This window comes from Garra rufa, chromosome 16 (genome assembly GCF_049309525.1).
Source record: "Garra rufa chromosome 16, GarRuf1.0, whole genome shotgun sequence".
NCBI lineage: Eukaryota > Metazoa > Chordata > Actinopteri > Cypriniformes > Cyprinidae > Garra > Garra rufa.
The window spans coordinates 39,959,569-39,984,569 of NC_133376.1; the positions used below are offsets into that span (position 1 = coordinate 39,959,569).

The following is a 25,001-nucleotide window of genomic DNA, read 5'->3' on the forward strand; positions in this document are numbered from 1 at the left end:
AATCGTTCTAATATTCTGATTTGCTGCTTAAAAACTTTTATTATTATTATTATTAAGTTAAAAACATTCCTTTAAAAAATTAATTACACTGACTCCAAGCTTTTGAATGGTGTAGTGGTAGTGTATAATGTTACAAAAGCTTTTTATTTCAGATAAATGCTGGTCTTTTGATCATTCTATTCATCAAAGAATCCTGAAATAAAAAAGTACTTAACTGTTTTAAATATTGATGATTATAATAATAATAAAAAATGTTTTATAAACAGCAAATCAGCATATTATAAAGATTTTTTTTAAAGGGTCATGTGACACTGAAGACTGGTGTAATAGTGCTGAAAATTTGGTTTTGATCACAGGAAAAAATTACACTTTACAATATATTGAAATAGAAAGTAGGTATTTTAAATAGTAAAAATATTTCAAAATTTTACTGTACTTTGGTCAAATAAATGCAGGCTTGGTTAGCAGAAGAGACTTCTTTAAAAACATTAAAAATCTTACTGTTCAAAAACTTTTGACTAGTGTATATAGTTTATTTCTTTATTTGCATTTTTAAATCGCAAATAAATAAAACTGCTCTTACTATGCAGTTTTGTTCTGTCTTTACTTCCCTTAATGATGTTTTGTTTTCATGAGACTTACTGTAAACTAGGTTTTTCAGGGATGTTATTTATGCTGTTTCAGAAACTATAATTGTTTTGTTCTGTTTTACCACAGTAATGCAAGATGGATCAAGGCGGACTGAAGAACGGCGCCAAGAGAGATGATCATTTGAACACGCTGGATTACAGCAACAGCCCAGTTGAGGGAATTTTACGAAGCGGAATACAAAGCGCCATGTCTGTCGCCCCCACCTCGGTGGTTCCTCAAGCCAATCCGCTGATGCAGCCAGTTTCCGGGGACCTTCCCAACGGCCTGAGCAACTCACCCACTCTGGAGGAGCACACTACCTCTGTGTCCTCCACCCTTGGCATCTTTGGGGAGGATTCAGAGCTCAAAATGGTTGGGAAGGAGCAGAGGGCCCAGCAACACCAGACCCTGTGCGCTTTCACTTTGGGAGACAGCTTCTCAAGTCTGGAAGCCAGCATCGCAGACCTTAACAGAGCCTCCCCGTCAGTGGACTCCCTGATCGGTGGAGTTGACCCCAATCTCTTTCCTTTAAAGACAGATGACTTTTCTCCCATGGATAAGGGCGATATGGACCTTGACCAAGATTCCTTTGGGCCCATTGGGAAAGATGTTGATGTTGGCAATCATAAGCTCTTTAGTGACAGCACTTTGGACCTCCTGCAGGACTTCGAGTTGGACGGATCGCCTTCCGATTTCTACGTGGCGGACGACGCGTTCCTCTCCACCATTGGTGAAGATGCTCTGCTCGGAGACTTGCCGACAAATACGGAGAGGGACGCAAAGACTGCCGCCTCTGTGAGCGGCACGGTCAATGGCACAACCACCATTACCAGCCCCTCCAGCATCAGCACGTCCACCATCAGCTTGCCCACTGTGAAGGTGGAGAAGGACTCTATAATCCAGCTGTGTACTCCGGGGGTCATCAAACAGGAGAACAACGGTGGGACTAGCTACTGTCAGGCGAGCCTCCACAGCACACCCATTAACATTTGCGGTGTCACCACTTCAAGTGGACAGAGCTTCCTATTTGGGACCGGCCCATCCACAGCTGCTGCCAGTCAGCAGAAAGATCAGAAGCCCATCTTTAACGTCTACTCCCCTTTGACCTCTACAGATGACGGCTGGGGCAGGGCCCAGAGCTTTGGGAATGCAAGTGAAATGCAACAGAGGGCCAGCGAATGCTTTTCCAAAAGCTTCACAAGCCCCTATGCAAGGTAAGACATAAAAAGCAACATGGTGATCTGTGCTTGTTGGCGAAAATGCTTAATGAAGGGTTCCTACAGTCATGGATTTTCAAATTAGGCCTGGAGAAATCATAATTGCTTTAAAAATCATAAAATCAATCTTGTGCTGAGCTCGAAAACACCTTTTTAATGGCATTGTTTACAGTTACATTTTTAGAATTTCAGTAAAATTCCAGTAATCACTGGAATAAAATAATTTCAAAAACATTTACAGAAAGTTTTTGCCAGAGCCCTTGTTGTTCTTAATTTTGAAATTATTTTTAATTTTCACAACAGACATTAAAATCAGTTAAAATATTTGGTTATCGGTCTACTTGATCTGTCATTGGCATCTGCCCTGAAAAAATATATTATGATCTTTGTACTGTGATGTTTTCTCACTAGTGAATGAGATATGAAGTGATCAGCTAAGGGCGGACCAGTTATGGACCTGGCCGATTATCATCACTAATTTTAAGCATTTTTATGGTGATTTGGTATCGGTAATTTCCAAAATCTAATTGCAGATAAAATAATTTAAAAGCATTTACAGAAAGTTTTTTGTCTGAGCCTTTGTTATTTTTCATTTTAACATTCATTTAAATTTTTACACCAGACATATATATATATATATATATATACATACATACATACATATCGGTTATTGGTGTACTTGATCTGTAATAATCTGTATCGGCATCAGCCCCGAAAAAATATTATGATCTTTGTACTGTGATATTTAAATCTAGTGAATGAGACATCAGGTAATCTGACAGCTTTGTATTCAACAAGGTGTTTGACTGATTATCTGATAATATTAAACTTTTTTACGGTCATTGGTATCGTCATTTTCAAAAACGATTTGCTGATAAAATAATTTCAAAGCATTTAAAGTATTTTTTTGTCAAAGCCCTTGTTATTCTTAATTTTGACATTAATTTAGATTTTTACACCACACACATATATCGGTTTAAAATATTGTTTATCGGTGTTCTTAATCTTTAATAATCAGTATAATTCCTGAAAAAATATAATGCAGTTTGCACTGTAATAGTGTTGTCACGGTACCAAAATTTCAGTATTCGGTACCAATACCAGTGAAAATCCACGGTTCTCGGTACCAATTTCGGTACCAAAGTAAAACACAATAACATTAATTGAACAACACACTATTTTTTATTAATAAAGTTAAAGAGAAATAAAACGTGCAAAAACCAATGTCATTCGTTATACTTATCTAAATTTAGTTTCAGGTTTTTCCAAGTAATAAAAGTATTTCAAGGAGTGTAAACATTTTAATAATTAAATAACAACTAAATAAATTACAGGCATTCAAAAAATGTACACAAGCTTCATCCAAAAGTTTGTTTCTGCTGCTTCTAAAAACATCTGTACTGTTGTCTGTTTTAGAGTTTGCTGGGGTGTTTCATGATCTTCCTCAATCTGCAGCTGTAAAAAGAAAATATAACACATTTAAGTAAAGCAGTGGGCTAAGCCTGACCAGATGCAACATTAGATCATTGACACCAGCAAAAATAGTAATTTTCAGTAAATAACAAACCTCAGCTTTTATAATAAATTTAGATAAGATTACATATATTAAGTTAACTGTCTATCACAGATAGAAACTGCAGTATTGAAAACTCTTTACGATATGATTTCATTTGTTAGACAACATGACCTTACAAAAAAAACAGTAGTAATATGGCAATTCTTCTTCTTAAGGTAAGGCTCATTTCAACATTTACTAATCCAAAAAATCATGTTTAACTTTTAAACATGAACAAACATGAAAGATCATGTGTTTGTATTGAATAATATTTTGAATTAATGTTGTAAAAATATATTGTTCACTTAAGTTTGTTAGATAATGCATGAATTTGATCTTATTGTAAAGTATGACAAAACTAAACTGGAGATCAAACGTGTTTTATTTGACTGTACTTTTATTCAATCCAGACTGCGTTCATATTTAATAATAAAAAGCTTTATAAACCTATATACGCCAAGAATAAGAACGTTTTCTTACTGGCTGATATTAAGGACATAAACATTGTTAACGATACATTTGTACATTCTTTAACACATATTTTGGATAAACAGGTCATTTGTGTGTATAAATAGTACATATATCATGTCTTAAATTTTTCTTTTACCCTAATAAAAATTATGGGAGCGTTAAATAGCTCAAAATCGTTCTAAGGCCCAGCATATTAACGTTAACCGCTTATGCTAATGATTATCTACATTACAATCCGACATTCAAATTAAAATATGCAGTAATGTTCCTAACAGAAGCGCTAAATATGAAATTAAGAGAGCCTAGACGATCTATGATGTTCGCCTTCTTCAGCCGAAAATCGAAAATGTTTGGAGCATGCCAAATTTAAATTTTTTTTAGTACCGACTTGGTACCGAAGTTACGGGACTTTTGACAACAATACACTGTAATGTCTTTTACCAGGTAATGAGGCATAAGGTAATCTGATCATGTTGCATTCAACTAGGGGTCGACCGATTATCGTTGCTGATATTAAGCATTTTTATGGTTATCGGTATCTGTTATTTTCAAAACCGATTTGCTGATTAAAATAATTTAAAAGCATTAACAAAAAGTTTTTGTCAGAGCCCTTGTTATTCTTAATTTCGACCTTCATTTTCTATTTTACACCAGACATGTATCGGTTCGAAATATCGGTTATCGGTCAACTTGATCTGATAATTGGTATCAGCCTCGGCCTTGAAAAATTATTATGTGCTTTGTACTGTAATGTTTACTCACCGGTAAATGAGACCGCATTGCATTCAAAGGGTTGGACGATTATCGGCCCCGTTATTAGGCATGTTTGATCTGATATTTAAATTGTAGCTTCATTTCGATAAATAATAACATAGCTGTGGGTATTCATGAAAACCCTAAAGTGTGGGGAATATAATTAGGGCTGCACGATTTGGAGAAAAAATCTAATTGCGATTTTTCTGATCAAAATTGCGATTTGCGATTTAAAATGCGATTTACTACTATTTCATAAAAGAGCTACAGGTTTGATATGGTGGTTTTAACAGCATCAAAGAAAGACCAAGCATAATCACAAAGTATGCTACACTGTTCTACTGTTTATTTAAAACCTCTTAAACATTGTTGCCTTTTTTAAAATAAAGTTGTCAGTTATCATGACAAATTAAGAAAATAACTATAGTATCTTAAATAAAATAAAATTAACAATTAAAATTCTATAATAAAATATTATTAAAATCTTTTATAATATATATATATATATATATATATATATATATATATATATATATATATATATATATATATATATATATATATATATATATATATATATATAATAAAATATAATTAAAATCTTAAACTTTTAGGAATCCAAACACACTGTAAACAATTTTACATCAGTATAACACTGATGATAACCTACATTAAGAGACACTTTGTTGGGAAGCCGCTGCTCCCGCTCATCTTTTCCAAATGGCGTTAACGTTATTTGCTCAGTATGCAGTAGAGACCTGCACTCCTACGGGAGTATATAGCGAGACCCGAGGCAACCGACTGCGGCGCGGAACAAAACTTGATGGGCGAGTGCGGCTGTTCGGGACGCGGGAAAATAAAATGATTTGCGGGACCCAGAAATATCTAAAAAGTAAAATATTGTTACTCATCTATTGCACAAAAGCAGCAAGAACAACTAGTATACAACTTACAGCTATGATTAGTAAGCACCAGGATAGGCAGTCATCAGAGGTGTTTAAGTTAGAATCCACTCACTGCTCAAACATTCTTGCACAGTGCTGAATATTGCGTGCTCGCGAATTAAAACACACGAAGTGCAGACATTGTGAAAGATTCATTGTGCATAATATTCACTGTGTTATGAGATCGCATATGAACTGAGATGTCAACTTTAGCGCTTGCATTCTGCTCTGGATACACACAGTAGCTCATGCTTGCTCTTCTGTTGAGAATATCAGTGGTTTGTGAATGTTGATGCTTAGCCTATATAACAAATATTTTATCAGGAGCGTTCATGCTGGGGATTTGTGAAATTACGAGATGTTACAAAACTGTTTCATGTAAATTCAATTGATGTACTGAAAAAAAACGATATAGGTTACTTTTATGCGGGCAGGAGCGGGACAAAACATGAATGTCGAGGCGGGAACTGAACGAGATAAACATATTTCAGCGGATGCGGGCAAGTATAGGTCTCTGCAGGAAAGTAATGGGAGTTACTAGATCGGGGCGTTTTTAGACCATGGTACCTGATTGGCTGACGTCATAGTGACGGTAGGTTTAGGGGTGGGGTTAGGTAAAGGGAATCATTTCGATATCATGATTTAGAAACACCCAGCAGTTTGAAAACACCCACAAAATTCAGAAACGCCCACGTTTGCTCTGCAGAGACCTCTTCCTCGATGCGGGACTGAAAAATCCGTGCCGTGCATGTCTCTACATGCAGTGTTAGAATGCCCCCTATTGGTTAAACTCTGCATCAAACGTAATATAAGCATGAAGACGTAATATGCACATGAAGTGACCTGTCAAAAATGACTTATATGCTTGTTACCACATTTGATAATCAATCGAAATAATCGCAGCTCTTGCCATTTGAAAATCGCACCCTTTCAAATCGCGATTTCGGTTTAAAAACGATTAATCGTGCAGCCCTAAATATAATTCTTATTAAAGAGAAAAGGAAAGCACCAAAAAAAAAAAAATAGAATTTAAAATTGCAAGCATGTCTGTTCTGGGAACAATCATGTCATGCATTTCCTCCAGTAAGGAACAGCCAGGAAATGGAGGTCAGACCAGAAAAAAATCAGTTTTAAAGTCTGCACCCTAAATTAGCCTAAAAATGACTGCTGCACCATTATGGATTTAAGGTATTAAACTAGATAAAGATGCTTTAAGGTCAATGGAAGAATACAAAATCTGAACATTTAGACAAGTACTGCACCGCTTTCCTCTTTGCATTCATGTTCCATCATGTTTTGACTGCTATCTTTCCTCACCTATTTGCAAACCCTGATTTGTGTGAGCAGAAATCGTAATCGTATGAAATGTGCTGGAAGGCCATGAGAGTAAGGCAGAATTTCTGTGGAAGTAATCTGTTAATGTCCTTCTTTTGTTACTTGTCTTGTGTTTACTGTAAGTCCAGGAAGTCTGAGGATGCCTGTACTTATAAAGGAGTTATGTAAGTGACACACATATCTTATGATCTCCACAGAGCAGGTCTCTGCAGCTCAACCCAAAACCTGCTCATCCAAAACTGCAGCGGTTTGATAGATTGTTAATGACGTGTCAGGCTTTAAGGAAGTGTCTGCATATTTGTCATGTGAACGGGCTTTTGGCGGCACACCCGCCTAGTCCAGCTATTGCTAGATGCTTAAAATAAACACAAGATTGCTGTTGTTAATGTTAGAGTCGAGTCGTTGAGTTCAGATCAAATGCCAGTGCCCTCACTTGTTGTTTCGGTAATCGGAGCACTGATAACGTTATGCAATCTTACTTAAAGTCAACAAGAAATTGGTGTCATCCCTGTTTACTTTCTTTTATACCTGGTGTTTTATGGTGAATTCAATAGTGCATGTCACTTTCAAAGAAAATTGCAAGGAAAACAATCTCTTTGTACTTTTCCTTACAATGTATAAACTGGCTCTGTGTCTGAAATAACTTTCAGCGCATGCTACTTTTTAGTGTTAACCAATAGTCAAATAGCTTTACTGTTTTAGACTATTATTGTGTGTAAAGGAGCCTTTCTTAAATCTTAGCAATAGTTTACAGTTTTTCACTGGTGGATAACATTAATCTAAAGTTACAGTACTAAGTGTCCAGTCCAGTGTTTTTATTGTTCACTGAAACGAAAACTTTTTAAAATATTTTTTTGTTAATTGAAATAAAATAAAATTAAGCTTAAAAAACTTGCACTTAAATGAAAAAAATAAGTGAAATTAATAGAAATAATATAAAATTACTGAAACTAAAGCTGAAAATAAAAAAATGAATAAAAGCTAAATAAAAATAAAATAAATGTAATAGAAGTAAAACTACTGAAACTAAAGCTGAAACAAAAATAAATAAAAAGCTAAATGTAAATAAAATTAATAGGGATAAAACTACTAAAACTGAAGCTGAAATGAAAATAAATTAAAGCTAAATAGAAATAAAACTACTGAAGCTAAAATAAAAATAAAGCTAAACAGAAAAAAAATAGAAAATACTCAACTAAAGCTGTATTATAATAAATTAAAGGTATAATAGAAATAAAATAAAATTAATAATAGAAATAAAACTAATGAAACTAAAGCTTAATTTAAATAAAATAGAATGCAAAATAGAAGTAAAAGTAAAATAAAGCTACTAAAGCTGAAACAAAAATAAATGAAAGCTAAATAGAAATAAAATAAAGCTAATAAAAGTAAAATGAAGCTACTAAAGCTGAAACAAATGTAAATGAAAGCTAAATAGAAATATTATCAATAGGAACAACTACTAAATCTAAAGCTGAAATAAAAATAAATGTAAGAATTATATAGAATTACTGAAACTAAAGCTGAAATAAAAATAAATGAAAGCTAAATATAAATGAAATGAAATTAAACTACTGAAACTAAAGCTGAAACAAAATAAATTAAAACTAAATGGGTATAAAATAAAACAAATAGAAATAAAACTACTCAACTAAAGCTGAAACAAAAATAAACAAAAAGCTAAATATAAATTAAATTAATAAGAATAAAACTACTGAAACTGAAGCTGAAATAAAATTAAAGCTAAATAGAAAAATACAATTAATAGAAAAAACTATTGAAACCAAAGCATAATAAAAATTAATGAAAGCGAAATAGAAATAAAATTAAATAGACGTACAATAAAGCTACTACAGCTGTAAAAAAATAAATGAAAGCTAAATATAAATAAAATCAATTGGAATTAAACTACTGAATCTAAAGCTGAAATAAATGAAAGCTAAATAGAAATAAAATAAAATTAATGGAAATAAAACTAAAGCTGAATATAAATAAAATATAAAGCAAAATATAAATAAAATATAGCTACTAAAGCTGAAACTAAAACTAAAGTTGAAATAAAATAGTATATAAATGACTAAATGACTAAATACTAAATATTATTTAGTATATAAATAACACTGACTTAATCCAGCTCCACTTCCACAACTGGAAGTCGAGTTTAACTCCAACACACCTGCCAAGAAGTTTCCAGTGATCCTGAAGACCTTGATTAGCTGGTTCAGGTGTGTTTAATTAGGATTAGAGCTAAACGCTGCTGGAAGTGGCGCAAGACTGGACACCCCTGGGTTACAACGAAAAACGGCAAACAGCTCCAATAGGAGACGTTGACATGCTCTCAAGGGTGAACTTGACCTTTTTGACCCAGTCAAAAAACTTCCTCAAAAGTTGTGTGACTACATTCTGGCTCCGTTTGTATTATGTAACCACCGCTTTTCACAATCCAGTCAATTCCCTATGGATAAAACCATTTTTTCAACTTACTGTATTTGTCAGACAGATTTAAAACAACTCAAAGCGATGTCAGCCAAAACAGGGTATCGTCTGAAAATCTGACTCACTACATAGTCAGATGTTTTTATGAAAAATGCAGCAGTAACTTGAAAGCGCAAAACCGTAAAGTCATCTAAATAGTTGTTGGTTCTGGATAGGAAAACAGTCAGTTCGCGGTTCAGTCACAGAGAGCAGGAACAGATGGTGAAACACTAGAGAGGTTTCATCTTTAATTTACATGTGGGCTCAATTATCAGGCCTTTGTGGTCTGCAGGTTTTGTGTGGGAGAACTGGCTTGTTTGTGACTGCGTCCCAACCTGTGTGACATTTAGTGGCTGCAGCCAGCTTAGACAGGAGCTGTCTGTCTCTCACTCTCTTTGTTTGCCTGTCTCTCTCTCTCTCTGTCATGTGCATGCTATGCAGCAAACATGGTTGGTTTCAGGTCAGCGGAGTTTCTCACGCAAGCATCGAATCGGTTCACACCCCTTTTGTTTTGCGGTGTGTTTTCTTCTCCGTGACTCTCTCCATCGTGAATGAGGATCTAATTGAGCCAAACCCTTTTGATTTATAGTGACTCAGAAATTCTTCCTGAACGCTTTGCTCAAATCGTTCTTGGCTTTATATGAGTCAACATGGACGGCAACTCTGAATAAGTAGCTTGTTTTCTCTTTCTCCTCCTAGACTCTCGCTCCTCTCCTCCCTCCAGCGCACACCCACCGGAATATTTTTAACTCTGCTTAACCGGTTCCACAATAAGGACCTTTGAAATAGAGAAAATATAGGTTTTCTGAAAAAGGAAAAAAGCCCTGAGGCTGATCTTGGAAATGTATGGAGACTGTCACGCTCTTCTGCAAACACTGTAAATACAAGGTTTATACAAAGCCAGCCTGCGTTCATTTTACATAGAAAAGAAACTGTGTTACTACAATGAAAACATACTTGCAGTTGCTTTTATTTCCATTGCCCAGGTGCTGTTTGCTTGGATGACACTTGTGGCTGAACATTGAGACTCCATTCCAGATGCCAAACATAGAGACGCTCCAGATGCCGTTAGAAAATAACACGCTCGGTATTTTACACACAGAGCACTGAATGAAGTCTCTTTTGCTTCACAAGCCTGCATTTATTTGATTCAAAGTACAGCAAAAGGAGTAAATTTTTAAAATATTTTTACTATTTAAAATAACTGTTTTCTATTTGAATATATTTTGAAATGTAATTTATTCCTGTGATTTCAAAGCTGAATTTTTTGCATCATTACTCCAGTCACATGATCCTTCAGAAATCATTCTGATATTTTGATTCTAACATTTATTATTATTATGTTAAAAACAGCTGAGTATAATATTTTCCAGGTTTCTTTGATGAATAGAAAGTTCAGAAGGGCACCATTTATCTGAAATAGAAATCTTTTGTATGTCTTTGTCATCACTTTTGATCAATTTAAAGCATCTATGCTAAATAAAAGTATTCATTTCTTTAAAAAAAAAAAAAAAAAAAAAAAAAAAATATATATATATATATATATATATATATATTCAACTGTTTTAAATATTGATAATAAAAATAAAAATAAATGTTTCTTGAGCAGCAAATCAGCATATTAGGATGATTTCTGAAGGATCATGTGATGCTGAAGACTAGAGTAATGATACTGAAAATTCAGATTTGATCACAGGAATAAATTGCATTTTACAATAAATTCACATAGAAAACAGATGTTTTAAATTAAATAATATGTTTGCTTGTGGCTCATAATTGTATTCTCCATATGGGCAAGGCCAAAAAAGGATAAACTAAAACATTTAATCCTAATTATCTAATTTCTTATTAGTGGTTCAATGTCTTTTATTTTAGCCATATTACACTAGCATTTATTGGGCCTCATAAAGTTTTAATAAGATGTGCAGTATCTTTTAAACTGATCAGTAGTTTCTTTAACATACTAAATAAATCAATGGCATTATTTTTCTTTTTTATGATCTGCATTAGTAATAAAAAAGTCCTTAATGCTGTTTAGTCCATCATTGCTAAAAATACAACGACTAGTAACGACTTTGACTGGTTTCTGTTACCCAAAACCAACTTCCCAGACCTCTACACTGGAATCTATTTCAGCTACTGGGAAGCTATATCACAGCATTTCGGCATTAAGAATATCAGACCGGTTAGTCATCGCGTATATTTGACACGACGGCCAACCTTGGTTTAACTACAGCCATTAAAGAGGGCAGGCTCGCTCTTTTTCTTGCTCTCTCTCTCTTTTATTTCCTCCTTTCTCTTGCTTGCTCGCTCTTTCACCGTCTCGGTTCGGTTCCTGTAGAGCAATAAATCTTGCCAGTCAGCAGAAGTGGATAATGGATGTAAATCACCTCTGTGTTAGAAGTGCTTTAGCACATAGAGATCAAGCCGACTGAAACACTCAGAGTGCCATTGGTTTGACCTACTTTCTCTTGTGCGTCGCAGCTGGGCCGAGCAGAGATTTCCTAGCGTCTATACGGTGCAGGCCGACGGCGGCAAAGCTGAAACTCCTCCATCGTAATTAATATAGCAGTCTGTACTACATGCATGCAGAGTCCTGGAGGACAGACCAAAGTATAATAAACGAATAAGGCACATTAGGGTTGGGAAATATAGCCACATTTTTTATATCAGTTGATATTGATAATCGTTATTTCTTTTAAAGGATTAGTTCACTTTCATAACAACAATGTACAGAAAATGTATTCACCCCCTTGTCATCCAATATGTTTATGTCTTTCTTTCCTCAGTCGTAAAGAAATTGTTTTTTTTGAGGATCTCTCTCTTTATAATGGATATAGATGGCGCCCTGAAGTTTGAACTTCCGAAATGCAGTTTAAATGCAGCGTAAAGGCTCTAAACGATCCCAGCTGAGCAGGAAGGGTCTTATCTAGCGAAACGATCGGTTATTTTCGAAACCAATTGACAATTTATATACTTTTTAACCTCAAATGCTGGTCTTGTCTGGTCTCTGCGCAGTGAATGTGTAGTCAGTAGAATCTGGGTCAATGCAGTTAGGGGATGTCTAAAAACTCCCATCTCGTTTATGTCTTCAAAGTCAAAATCGTCCTACAATGCTGTTTTTACCTTTTTTTTTTTATATAAAGGGCATTTGAGTTTCTTTGTATGTTCACTTTGTAAACACTATGTCGGTACTTTTGCAGGGATCTAAGGTGACTTGGAAGTTAGGGAAGAAAACGAGATGGGAGTTTTTCGACATACCCTAACTGTATTTACCCCAATCACACAGACTTCGCATGCGCTGCGCAGAGATGAGACAAGACGAGCATTTGAGGTTGAAAAGTATATAAATTCTCAATTTATTTTGAAAATAACCGATCGTTTCGCTAGATAAGACCCTTCCTCCTCGACTGGGATCGTTTAGAGCCTTTGCGCTGCATTTAAAGTGCATTTCGGAAGTTCAAACTTCGGGGCGCCATCCATATCCATTATAAAGAGAGAAATCCTGAAATGTTTTCCTCAAAAAAAAAAAAAAACACCATTTCTTTACGACTGAGGAAAGAAAGACATGAACATCTTGGATGACAAGGGGGTGAGTACATTATCTGTGCATTGTTATGAAAGTGAACTAATCCTTTAAGTTCAAAGGCAGATTTTTGGTTATAAGTGACCCTGGACCACAAAACCAGTCTTAAGTCGCTGGGGTATATTTGTAGCAATAGCCAAAAATACATTGTATGGGTCAAAATTATTGATTTTTCTTTTATGTCAAAAATCATTAGGAAATTAAGTAAAGATCATGTTCCATGAAGATTTTTTGTAAAATTCCTACTGTAAACCTGTCAAAATGTAATTTTTGATTAGTAATATGCATTGTTAAGAACTTAATTTGGACAACTTTAAAGGTGATTTTCTCAGTATTTAGATTTTTTGCACCCTTAAATTTTAGATTTTCAAATAGCTGTATCTCGGCCAAATATTGTCCTATCCTAACAAACCATACATCAATAGAAAGCTTATTTATTGAGCTTTCATATGATGTATATATCTCAGTTTTGTAAAATTTAACCTTATGACTGGTTTTGTGGTCCAGGGTCACATAAATGAACGTTTTAGAAACCTGGGCCGGTATTCACAAAACATCTTAAGGGGATATGCTGCAGGCAAAAATGCATTTTTTATGCACCTGTCAAATTTGAGATTTAGGACTTTTTGGTTTTTCATAGTGTTTTTTTAGATTAGTGGAAAGAAAACATCCAAAAATACTGTTAAGCATTTCTTTTATAGCACTTTATCTATTTCTGTCAGTAGATATACATATTTTTAAAGGCCGTTGTTTCAAAATGAGTTTTTTCTCTTACACTGAGAGATAAATCTCCACTTCAGTAGCACTTACGGTACACACAGCAAACTTTAAATTTTTATTCCCGTCTATATCCTGAAGGTTTTTACAGAGGGCTTTGTTCATATATAATTTGCTTGATTTTATACATTTTATTCCTCAAAAAATGTTTAAAAAAAAATAATAGTGTTTCCTGTCTGTTCTTTCAATTTTTTTTCTGAATTATGGAGTGACGAAATGAAAAAAATCCCCTCTGTAAAACCTTTTGACTCTAATATGTCAAAAAATCAAACAAGAATTTTGAAACCGACTTCATCCAGTGTTTAGATTTTTGTTTTAGAAATGTATGCAGGATAGCGCATATTTCATTAAATAATGCCTGCATATTTAAACGTTACATTTTAGAAAACTTGTCATACAAAAAATGTTTGCAATTATCAATGTAATCAATCAACTAGGTAAGGTCATAACTATTAGTTAAATTTTTTACACTATTCACCTGCAGTGTCTAGCCTTAAAGGAACACTCCACTTTTTTTGGAAATAGGCTCATTCTCCAACTCCCCCCGAGTTAATAAGTTGAGTTTTACTGTTTTGAAATCCATTTAGCCGTTCTCCTGTTCTGGCGATATGACTTTTAGCATAGCTTAGCATAGATCATTGAATCCTATTAGACCAATAGCATCGCGTTAAAAAATGACCGAGTTTCGATATTTTTCCTATTTAAAACTTGACTCTTCTGTAGTTATATCGTGTACTAAGACCGGTGGAAATGCAATGCTGCGATTTTCTAGGCCGATAAGTTTAGGAACTACACTCCCATTCTGGCGTAATAGTCAAGGAAGTTTGCTGCCGTAACATGGCCAAAGCAGGCGGAGTATTATCACGCAGCGCCTGAAATTAGTTCCCAGCTAGGTTAGCATTTGCACATGTGCTGCGTGATATTACTGCGCCTGCTTCGGCCATGTTATGTCTCCTTGACTATTACGCCGCAATGGAAGTGTAGTTCCTAATCTTATCGGCCTAGAAAATCGCAGCTTTACATTTTCCGAAACTCGTTGGTCATTTTTGAACGCAATGCTATTGGTTGAATAGGATTCAATGATCTATGCTAAGCTATGCTAAAAGTGATATCGCCAGAACAGGAGAACGGCTGAACGGATTTCAAGATGGTAAAACTCAACTTATTAACTCGGGGGGAGTTGGAGAATGAGCCCATTTCCAAAAAAAGTGGAGTGTTCCTTTAAGGCTAAAAGTAGCTCATAACTTGCCAATTTAGGAGAAAATCTTAAAAATAGTGGGGCTTGTCAATCGTAAATTTAGGACTCCTAAATTTTTGCTCTAAGACTGTTTCACAAAGTGTTTTAGCACCAAAACTAACTCCTAAATCTGTAAAATGTTAGTAGTGAGGAGGACTCCTAAGTAACTAAGACCAAATAACAAACTGTCCCTCCTTGCTGGAAAAAAAAAAATAATAATAATAATAATTATCACAGAAATTCTAATGGTTTCTACTACAAATACCATTACAAACATTACTAACCACCCACTTTTAACCATTAAAACATGTTTTCCTGTTGTGTTTTGGACATATTCCATTACGATTTAGTGGTTTTAACAAGCCACCAAAAGAAAGTTACCAATTACCAGCAGAGACCAACAGGCACAATTACAGTTTCCATTAAAACTAATACGATTCCCATTATAACCAGTAAAATCATTAAAAAATAGATAAAGAGATAAAATGTCTGTTGCCGGCAATCTGCCTTTGGAACATAAACACACTGCATTTATTTGCATCTTTTTTTGGGGGGGTTTTGGAGGTCATACCAAATCCACATTTTCCTTTGATTTTATTCTTGTTTTCATTAACAAGTTGGACAAGAATTAACAGCCGTTCTTTTATTCTTTTTTTTATTCTATTTTATTCTTTTATATCAGCCGTGATTATTCTACTCTGTTAAAAGCACATGCCTGATATAAGAAGGGGGTCTTAAAAATGGCCAAAGGACTTTATTTTACTAACTTATTAATATTAGTAAAGTATTAAATTGTTGTTTTGTAATTGATTTTTTCTTTGAAAAGCAAGACAAAACTGTAAAAAGCAAATATTGGCTATTTAATTTATGCAATGGTGAAAATAATTGGCAAAATACATGGGGGAAGAACATGAAAACCGTGTTTTTCTGTGGTAATCGTGTGCAATTTTGTTCGGCTTTGGCCAAGAATTTTTATTTCGGTGCATAAAATAAATGCACTTGCTTTAGTAAACTTGCACCATTTTAGTGAATAAATGATGTACCGAAATAAATTGTGTACCACTTTTGGTGCATAAACAATGTATTGAACTGTTGTTATAGTTTTGGCAAGGAAAATTATATTGCAATAATTAAAATTATTGTTTTATCGGCCAGTCCCAATATTCAGCACAACAGCACGCTTGCCTGTGTTATTTATAAAATTCCTTGGAATATTTTTCACTTGCTGCACTAACAATTTCTGTGTGAACCTAGTGACATTTTATTAAGAAGAATTCAGATAATGTAACTGTATTTCTGCTTGAGCAGACCAATGTGGTTAGACTGGTTGCAAAGTAAATGTGACCCACATTTTAGTTTTTTTAATTTTTTTTGCAAACCTGATGAGTCACCTGTGCAAAATAGAAGGAAAGCTTCTCTTGTTGTGATTATATTCATGGAACAATTTAAAGTTTTATTTTAATAATTGATGTTTCAAATGCAGGGTGTTTGTACTTGTGGCCTGATTCATAAGGGAAAAAAAAGCTTTAAAAAAAATATCAGATGCAGCGATGGCATGCTCAACTTCCTCTTTCTGTTTTCATGTGTTTCTCCTCGGGGTAGGCACTATTTCCTTTTTTTTATAGCTGCTTTTGCTCTCCGATCTTGGGAGACTAAAGACTTTAGCCACAAATTGGCTATTTCTGTTAAATAGACGTTGATTAAAACTCGCAACCTTTTGCAAAATGTCTTTATGTGCCAAATGATTATGATAGCTATTACAACAAATAGACTAATATGAACTGAGAGATTCTCAGCCGTCTGTGATCAATAAATAGCAAGGACTGTTGGGATCAATACATCACTAGCAGATGGATAACGTGGAGGAGGTCACGTGCTTTGTGGCCATCAAATGCAGTCTATAAATAAGTAAACATAAGATGGAGAGAGTGAGATTGTAGCCACAGGTATCTTCATTTTCAAACTCGCAAGGTCAGGCTGATTTATATGTAAAGGCGGCGTGAGAAGGAAATTCACCTCCTTTATTTTCTAAATGCATGTTATGGATCTTATTGTGAACAATTCATCCATGCATGCCTCGTTTAAAAAACGACCTCATGAGTTTTAATCGAAATGTCATTTCTTTTATAAATATTAAAGTGTTTTTTCCCTGCAGCAAACAGGAAATTATGTAATAATTTTCTAGCTAAAATTCCACCTAGGGCTGAAACAAGTAGTCAACATTATCGACAATATTATTGTTGTCAAATAGCCATTTAATCTCATGTGACCCTATCAAAACCAGTCATAAGGGTACATTTTTTTTGACATGGAGATTTATATGTAAACTTAAAGCTAAATAAATAAAAATTGGCTGAGATATATTTGAAAATCTTTAGCTCAAGGTAGGGCTGGGCGATATGGCTGAAAACTATATCACGATATCAGTGTTTCATATCGGTCGATATCGATAATTATTGATATTTTTATGACCCATTTAAAATAAGGACCAGGAGAAAAATATTACACTCAAGCATTTTTATTTTAAACTTAACCTGCCTCTGATCATAATCCCCTCAGTTATTAAGACAGAAATGTCAACAACCATGGAAAACTCAAATAATTAAAATGTAAACATAAGTCTAAAGTCACAATATGCACTTAATTATCTCTTAATCCTCAATTCAAACCCCATTCATTGTGGATGAAGTGAATGGTCAAGCTAATGTATGGCCCAGAAGCAGGGGAGTTGCTAGACCTAAAGCTCTACTGGGGCACAGGCCCCATTACTCGTTAATTCAGTTGTTACATGTAGTTTAATGTCTTTATTTTGGGATTATCAACAAATTATAACTCAAATTTTAGATTTTACTGGGGCACTGCATATTTTTACTGGAGCACGTGCCCCAGTAAAAAGGGTCTAGCAACGCCCCTGCCCAGAAGTCCGGCTTGACCACAGGTCAGAGGTTGTTGCAAAGTACTTGGCTGATAATATTTATTTCTGCACAGATTGCTGGTTGCCAGTAGCCAACATTACTTCTTTCCCGGTACTTTAGTCTATACTTTGTGTAATAACAAAAATATTTATTTAAGTGAAAAAAATAAGTCCAAAACTTTCAACATTTTGAACAATAGGGCCTTACAATCTTTTTTTTTTTTTCAGAAATTCTTGTTTTAATTTTTCTAATAATCAAATGAAAGCAAAATCACTGATTTATTTTTAAAAATAAAAATAAACCGAGCTTTACTGTTAAAATTAATACATAGAAGAAAAATTATATTCAGTTAAAAAAAAGGTTTAATAATAATAGTATTTTTTCAACAATTAAGTGGTGACTCTTTATTTTATTTTTTATCATATATATTGTTTAATGTAAATTATTTAAATGTGAACATATAAACACCTACATTATACTGCACAGTAATACAAGACTAATATTGTTCTGTTACATGTTAAACCGCACTTTTATTTTGACAGGTTGCCGTGTGAAGTTTCAGTGTGTAATACAGTATGAATGATGCTAGTTTCACTAATGAAACGGTAAAATTGACAAAAAGTGACACTCACAGCAGCTTTGGAGATGTATTTATTGGAGTTTGTCTGTTCATGTGAGATGCAAAGGCCAAACATTAGCGGGAGCGTCACGTGTGCAGTATGCGTGTAGTAAAAAATAAAACGCGTCCCCTCCATTCATACATAAAGAGGCAAACGGAACATATCGGATTCATATTGAAACGGTCTTTTGCATTTTTGTTTTCACAGACACTAGTCCATATCGCGATCTGACTTAATTAACAGACCAACTTTTTATTTATTGGTCCAAAAATCGACGAATTCCGCGGCATTCCGCCCTATAGTAAAGTCCGTTTTTATGAATGGAGTCCGCGATCCCGTCTGCGTTTGTGGTTGGCCAAACTGAACCAGGATTTCCAGAGCAAGAATCTTGAAATCATTCGTGTTTGTTCTCATTTACGGTCAGGTAGGTGAAATATTAGGCTAATGCTGCTCATATGTATCTTTATCGCCTATTAACCTGAGTTTGTCGAAATATTGTGCCCTTTCCTGCTTACTAAGTCCTTCTCCATATGATTTAGCAGCTTTCAAGCCCTTTGTCCCATAATTTAGTATCGTGACGTACAAAGTTTGGGATTAGTACGATTTTTAATGGATTTTAAGAACGTTTATTATGCTCATCTAGGCTGCATTTATTTGATCAAAAATACAGAAAAAAATTAATGTTGTGATATATTATTTTCAAATTTAAAATAACTGTTTTCTATATGGATTTTTTTAAATGTAATTTATTCCTGTGATACGAAGCTACATTTTTAGCATCATTACTCCAGTCTTCCGTGTCACATGATCCTTCAAAAATCATTTTAATATGCTGATTTATTATCAGTGTTGAAACAGTTGTGCTGCTTAATTTATTTTATTTAATTTTTCTGGAACCTGTGATACTTTTTTTTTTTTTTTTTTTTTTTTCAGTATTCTATGACCAATGCAAGGTTTAAAAGAACAGCATTTATTCATGAGTCAAGATTATTTATAAGTTGTGTCAAAGCAACTTTACAGTATAAAATACGACAATAGTGTGTCAATATTGCTAAAGTTCCATCATGTTGCATCAAAGTCAGATTGCAGAGGACTCATCTGCTTCCCATGGTCTTGCGCCAGCCTGTTTATTAAAAATAGAAAACTTTTCTAGCAATATACTCTACTGTTTAAAAGTTTGGGGTCAGTACATTTAATTTCTTTTTTTGAAAGAAATGAATACTTTTATTCAGCAAGGATGTCTTAAATTAATAAAACATGATAGCATAGATATACATTGTTAGAAAAGATTTATATTTTGAATAAATGCTGTTCTTTTTAATGTGTTATTCATCAAAGAATCCTAAAAAAAGGAATCACAGGTTTCAAAAAATATTTGGCAGCACAACTGTTTTCAACATGGATAATTCTAATAATAAATCAGCATACTAGAATGATTTCTGAAGGATCATGTGACACTTAAGACTGGAATAACAGCTGATTAAAATTCAGCTTTGCATCACAGTAATAATTTATATTTTAAAGTATATTTTAAAAAAACATTATTTTATATTGTACTAACTTTTAGAAACAGTACAGTTTTTTTCTATATTTTTGATCAAATAAATGCAGCCTTGATGAGCATAAGAAACTTATTTAAAAAACATTACTGATCCCAAGCGTAAGTGCAAACCCTCTATAACACTTTTTTGCAATAGACTGCTTTAAAGCATTCAGCTTTTTCATATTAAACATGAAAAACTGCATTATTTTCACTTTCAGGTAGAATTACAACTTGATTTTCTTCTATAAAGCAGCTCTATGTGTGTATAAAAATGTATAGCTCAATACTTTAAGAAGTGATTGATCAAAGCCTACTGGTTAGTCATTGAAATAAACAATGATTAGTTGTGTAATCATTCTTTAATCACCAGATTAATTGATTTTCAAGGTAATCCTTTGTTTCCTCCCTTGTCATACATCCTCCCATCGTTTGGCATTGTGTTACAGGTGGTGATGGTTTTTGACACAGCTGTTTTGTTTTCTGATGCATAATGTTTTGCTCACTGAATAGAGCAGGGCTCATCTAATCTCAGGGCCACATTTGGCCTCCAGGCCAACAGTTGAAAAGCCCTGGAACAGACTGAAACTATTATTAAAATGTTTTCTAGATGATAGAGATCAGGTTGAGCTTGAAATGTATGACATGATGCTAATAAAACTTAGAGCGTGCACGCACAAGTTGCTTCTTTTACGCTTCTATAAGTCTATTTTTTTTTTTTTTAAAGGCAATAAAATGCATGCTGAGACGGTAAGCAGTAGATGAGCCTAACAAGTGTATAAATCTATATATTGCATAACCGTGTAGCACATCTAGTAAGATCAATAAAACAACACAAATAACGAACGGCAGGTATCTCGTTCAATTATTTATTTGGAACTTGATGGATGCAAACCAAAAGATAAGATTATTGATAACGATGCAATAAAACAGGCGTCTGAGCAAAAACAACTTCACATTTCATAACATGTGAGTCAAAACACTAGATAAAACTAATATGAAGTGAAACTATTTTTAAACGCATTCGTTTTGTGCCTAACAAGACTGGCATGTTTAGGCTTGTTTGCAACATGTCTCGCTTTGTATTTTCATGTTGTTTCCCTCACATGTGAATACAGTAAAGCAGTCCCTTATTGTTTTTAAGCATAAAAACAATGTGTAATAATGCTTTAAATTGTTGTTTTTCCAAATTTTTTAAAAAGTTTTATGTTTAATTGAATTGCATTTTTGTTTTATTGAGCAAAAAATAAATATCATACTTTTTTTCTTAATTTACAGAAGACACCCACTAAAATGTCATTCAGTATAAGTCTTGTCAGGCATATTTACAACAAAAATCAACTTATGACATATTTTTTCTACATATAAACTATTCTAGGTTTTGCCCATATTGTTTTAAAACACAATAAAATTGAACATGCTTCCTTATTATTTTGTATATTTTAATATGTACAACTCAGAATAAGTTTGAATTTTTACGTAAATATTGTTACATTGAATGACAATGTAACATTATTTCAACCCAATTTTGACATTTTATTTTTCAAAAGCTTTTTGAAAAAATTTGGATCCTTAAAAGTAGACACTTTACTTACATTTAATGTGCTTTCTATAGACATGAAATCACTTTTGTAAATTTCTTTTGACGCGGACATCTTAACGTCTTTGACTCTCATGCAAATCTATTTAGTACTATATTTTCATTTAATTCTAACCTGTATGGACTCAAAATCATTGTTATTACAGCTGTTTATTTGACATATATCATGTTGTCTAAAGAGGATATGCAACTGTCCTCTCCTATTTTTCGCCCTGCTTCACTTGATATATTTGCATGCATCTACTACACTGTGCAGCCCTACTCATATTCTCTACTCATTGTCTTTCTTTCACACTGAATGCGCGTGTAGGCGTTGCAAATGTGGCTTGGTAGCCAGTGTGGAGGTGTAGCTGAGTTAAAACATTTAGGCTATGTTCAGCTGTCGCCTCCTGGTGGCCAGTCTCTCATCCTCTTGTTACATAATCATTGCATTGGCGTTGGAGCAGGCTGAAACTGTGTTAGAAAATAGTAAAAAGGTATAAGAGAATGTGTGCTAATGGTTAATTCCTGGCTGAAGAATATTAATTAATCATTCAAAAGCATTATACAATATTTGTGTTTATTAATATACATGTTTTCTGTGTTTTCAGATCTGAAGACAGCACTGGCACATCCTCAGCTGCTGGGAAGTCCGGCACACACAAGAGCTGTCTCGTTTGCTCCGATGAAGCTTCAGGCTGCCATTATGGAGTCCTCACCTGCGGAAGCTGTAAAGTCTTCTTTAAGAGAGCAGTTGAAGGTGAGAAAGTCCTGACACTGTTTTTTTTTTCATGTCTGTGGCTTTTAATGTATTTACTGTGCATTCCTTTTTTTTTTAAAGTGTCAAATTTTTCTCTGTCAAACCAAAATGTTAAATGTCATGGATGAATATTGACAGAGTAATCTGATGAAAATGGGTAGTATTCAGTCTGGACATGGAGCTGCATTGAGATTCCCATATCTCTGGCACTGAACCATACATGGCCTTGAAAATTAAGATTCCTAAAGAGAAGTTTATTAAGAATTAGAATCTTAAATCATATGTTAAACCACAAAACCAGTTTTAAGTAGCGTGGCTATATATGTAGCAAAAGCCAACAATACACTGTATGGGTCAAAAACTATTTTTCTTTTATGCCAAAAATTATTAGGATTTTAAAGGTCCCAAATTGTCAAAATTGAAATTTCCTGGCTTTTCATGATAACTAAGGTCTAGGGGCTATGTAACTACCATATGAGTTTCAAAACTCACAGTAAACTGCACACAGCCTGCTTAAAGGATAAATACTGCCAAAATGCAACCTGGGCTGTTTTTTTTTTTTACTGTAATTGAGACAAACATATATCTAAAAGCATAATTACTACAAACGAGCCGTTTTTGAGATTGACCGTGATTTCGTTTTGCGGTCAATGGCCGGTGAATGGGAGTACTAGGGGCATAACTTTGAGCGCATCAAAATCGATATTTTTGCAACACTAAGAAGGCTCGACACCATAAAACTTTGCTTGAAGTATCGCCTGGGTCTCTACACATGAACTCGAGCATTGAGAACATTGTTTGTGTACACAGAGTTTACTAAAAAGAAAGTTTTTGAACAACTTGCCAGTCAAGAAGTGTCGATCTCCGAATGCGAGGATGGATAGCTCCTAAAGCATATTTCCATATAAATGCACGGCTAATTCGTTGTTTTGTCGCAAGTGAAAAACAATATTAACCTTGTAGTTGTAAAAAGAGCCTCATATAAGCCTAATATTTCATCCTATGGAGTCCATTCATTCGCATTCGGAGATCGACACTTCTTGACTTGCAAGACGGCTGAGAGCGGAAACTCAAACAGTGAAAGTGAGTTGTTCAAAAACTTTCTTTTTAGTAAACTCTGTGTACACAAACAATGTTCTCAATGCTGGAGTTCATGTGTAGAGACCCAGGCCATACTTCGAGCAAAGTTTTATGGTGTGTCGAGCCTTCTTAGTGTTGCAAAAATATTGATTTTGATTTGCTCAATGTTATGCCCCTAGTACTCCCATTCACCGGCCATTGACCACAAAACGAAATCACGGTCAATCTCAAAAACGGCTCGTTTGTCGTAATTATGCTTTTAGATATAAGTTTGTCTTGTTTACATAAAAAAAACAGCCCAGGTTGGATTTTGGCAATAGTTATCCTTTAAAGTAGCTGTTCCTTTTCACGAGCTGCTGTGACTTCCGTAAAAATGTGACGTCCGATCTGCCTTCAGTCACCACCCCGAGCACCAATCACTGTCCCACCCTTCTTTTGTGAAACCCTGACAACATCGTGTCCATTTTATTGCTAAGCAACAACACGGAAACAAGTCGAGAAAATGCTGTGGAAACTACTTCATTGCACAAGCTTCCGAACAACGTGAATATAAGAGACCAGTGGCACGTCAGCTTCAGCCTCTTTCACACAGCGATTCCGGAAAATACACGGATAATGTGTCCGGAATTGTTTAATTTGGTTCATTCACAGTTGTTTTCCGGAATCTGTGCGTGCTTTACACACAACCCATAAAGACATGTGACGTTTGGATGTGAGATGTAATGCGACGCGTACGTTTCACTAAACTGAAACTTACCTGACGAACAATCTGTGCTTCAGTGCTGAGAGTGGGGAGCTCCCTGATCGCTGCTTTATTCCACTTTGCACATATTTTTTTGTCGTGAAGAGTCGCACAATAACGTGCATCATCACTACAACACTGCCTTTATGGCATTCGGTTCTGGCTTTTCTTCACACAGCGCTCGTTCCCGTATTTTTCCGGAATCAGCGCGCATTGTGAAAGGGGCTTTACTAAAGCAACAGATACGTAGCTTACTGCATCCGGTGTTTGAAAAAGGAAGAAACAGGCTAAAGCATACATGACCGTAGTTACTTGTGGTTGGCTTGGCTGTGCGTCACTCAGAAAACAGGCCAATCAGAAGAGAGGCTCATGAATATTAATTAGATGAGCCAAAATCTAGCTGTTCTTGACAGAGCTAATAAAAAAGAGCTGTAAAAATACATTGAGATGGATTTTGGCACTTATACCGCAAATATATATTCTTAAGGACATCAACAACTAAAATAAACCTCCAGAGATGTGTACAATATGGGACCTTTAAGTCAAGATCATGATCCATTAAAATATTTTGTAATTTTCACACCATAAATATATCAGAACTTGTTTTTTGACTGGTAATATGCAATGCTAAGAACTTAATTTGTACGGCATTAAAGGCAATTTTCTCAATATTTAGAATTTTTCCCACCTTCAGATTTCAGATTTTCAAAAAGTTGTATCTCCGCCAAACATTGTCCTATCCTAGCAAATCATGCATTAATTGAAAGCTTATTTAATCAGAAAAA

At 34.5% G+C, this 25,001-nt stretch overlaps 1 protein-coding gene across 1 annotated transcript in view; it reads left to right on the forward strand.

Annotated features, from left to right (window-relative positions):
• The window catches only part of nr3c1 (nuclear receptor subfamily 3, group C, member 1 (glucocorticoid receptor)), a 35,043-nt gene that overhangs the window by 1,407 nt on the left and 8,635 nt on the right, over positions 1–25,001 (forward strand). Inside the window, exons 2-3 of the mRNA XM_073820558.1 lie at positions 718–1,844; positions 22,246–22,394. Of these exons, the coding sequence (XP_073676659.1) occupies positions 727–1,844; positions 22,246–22,394 (1,267 nt within the window). The 5' untranslated portion in view covers positions 718–726. The remainder of the gene's footprint in view (positions 1–717; positions 1,845–22,245; positions 22,395–25,001) is intronic.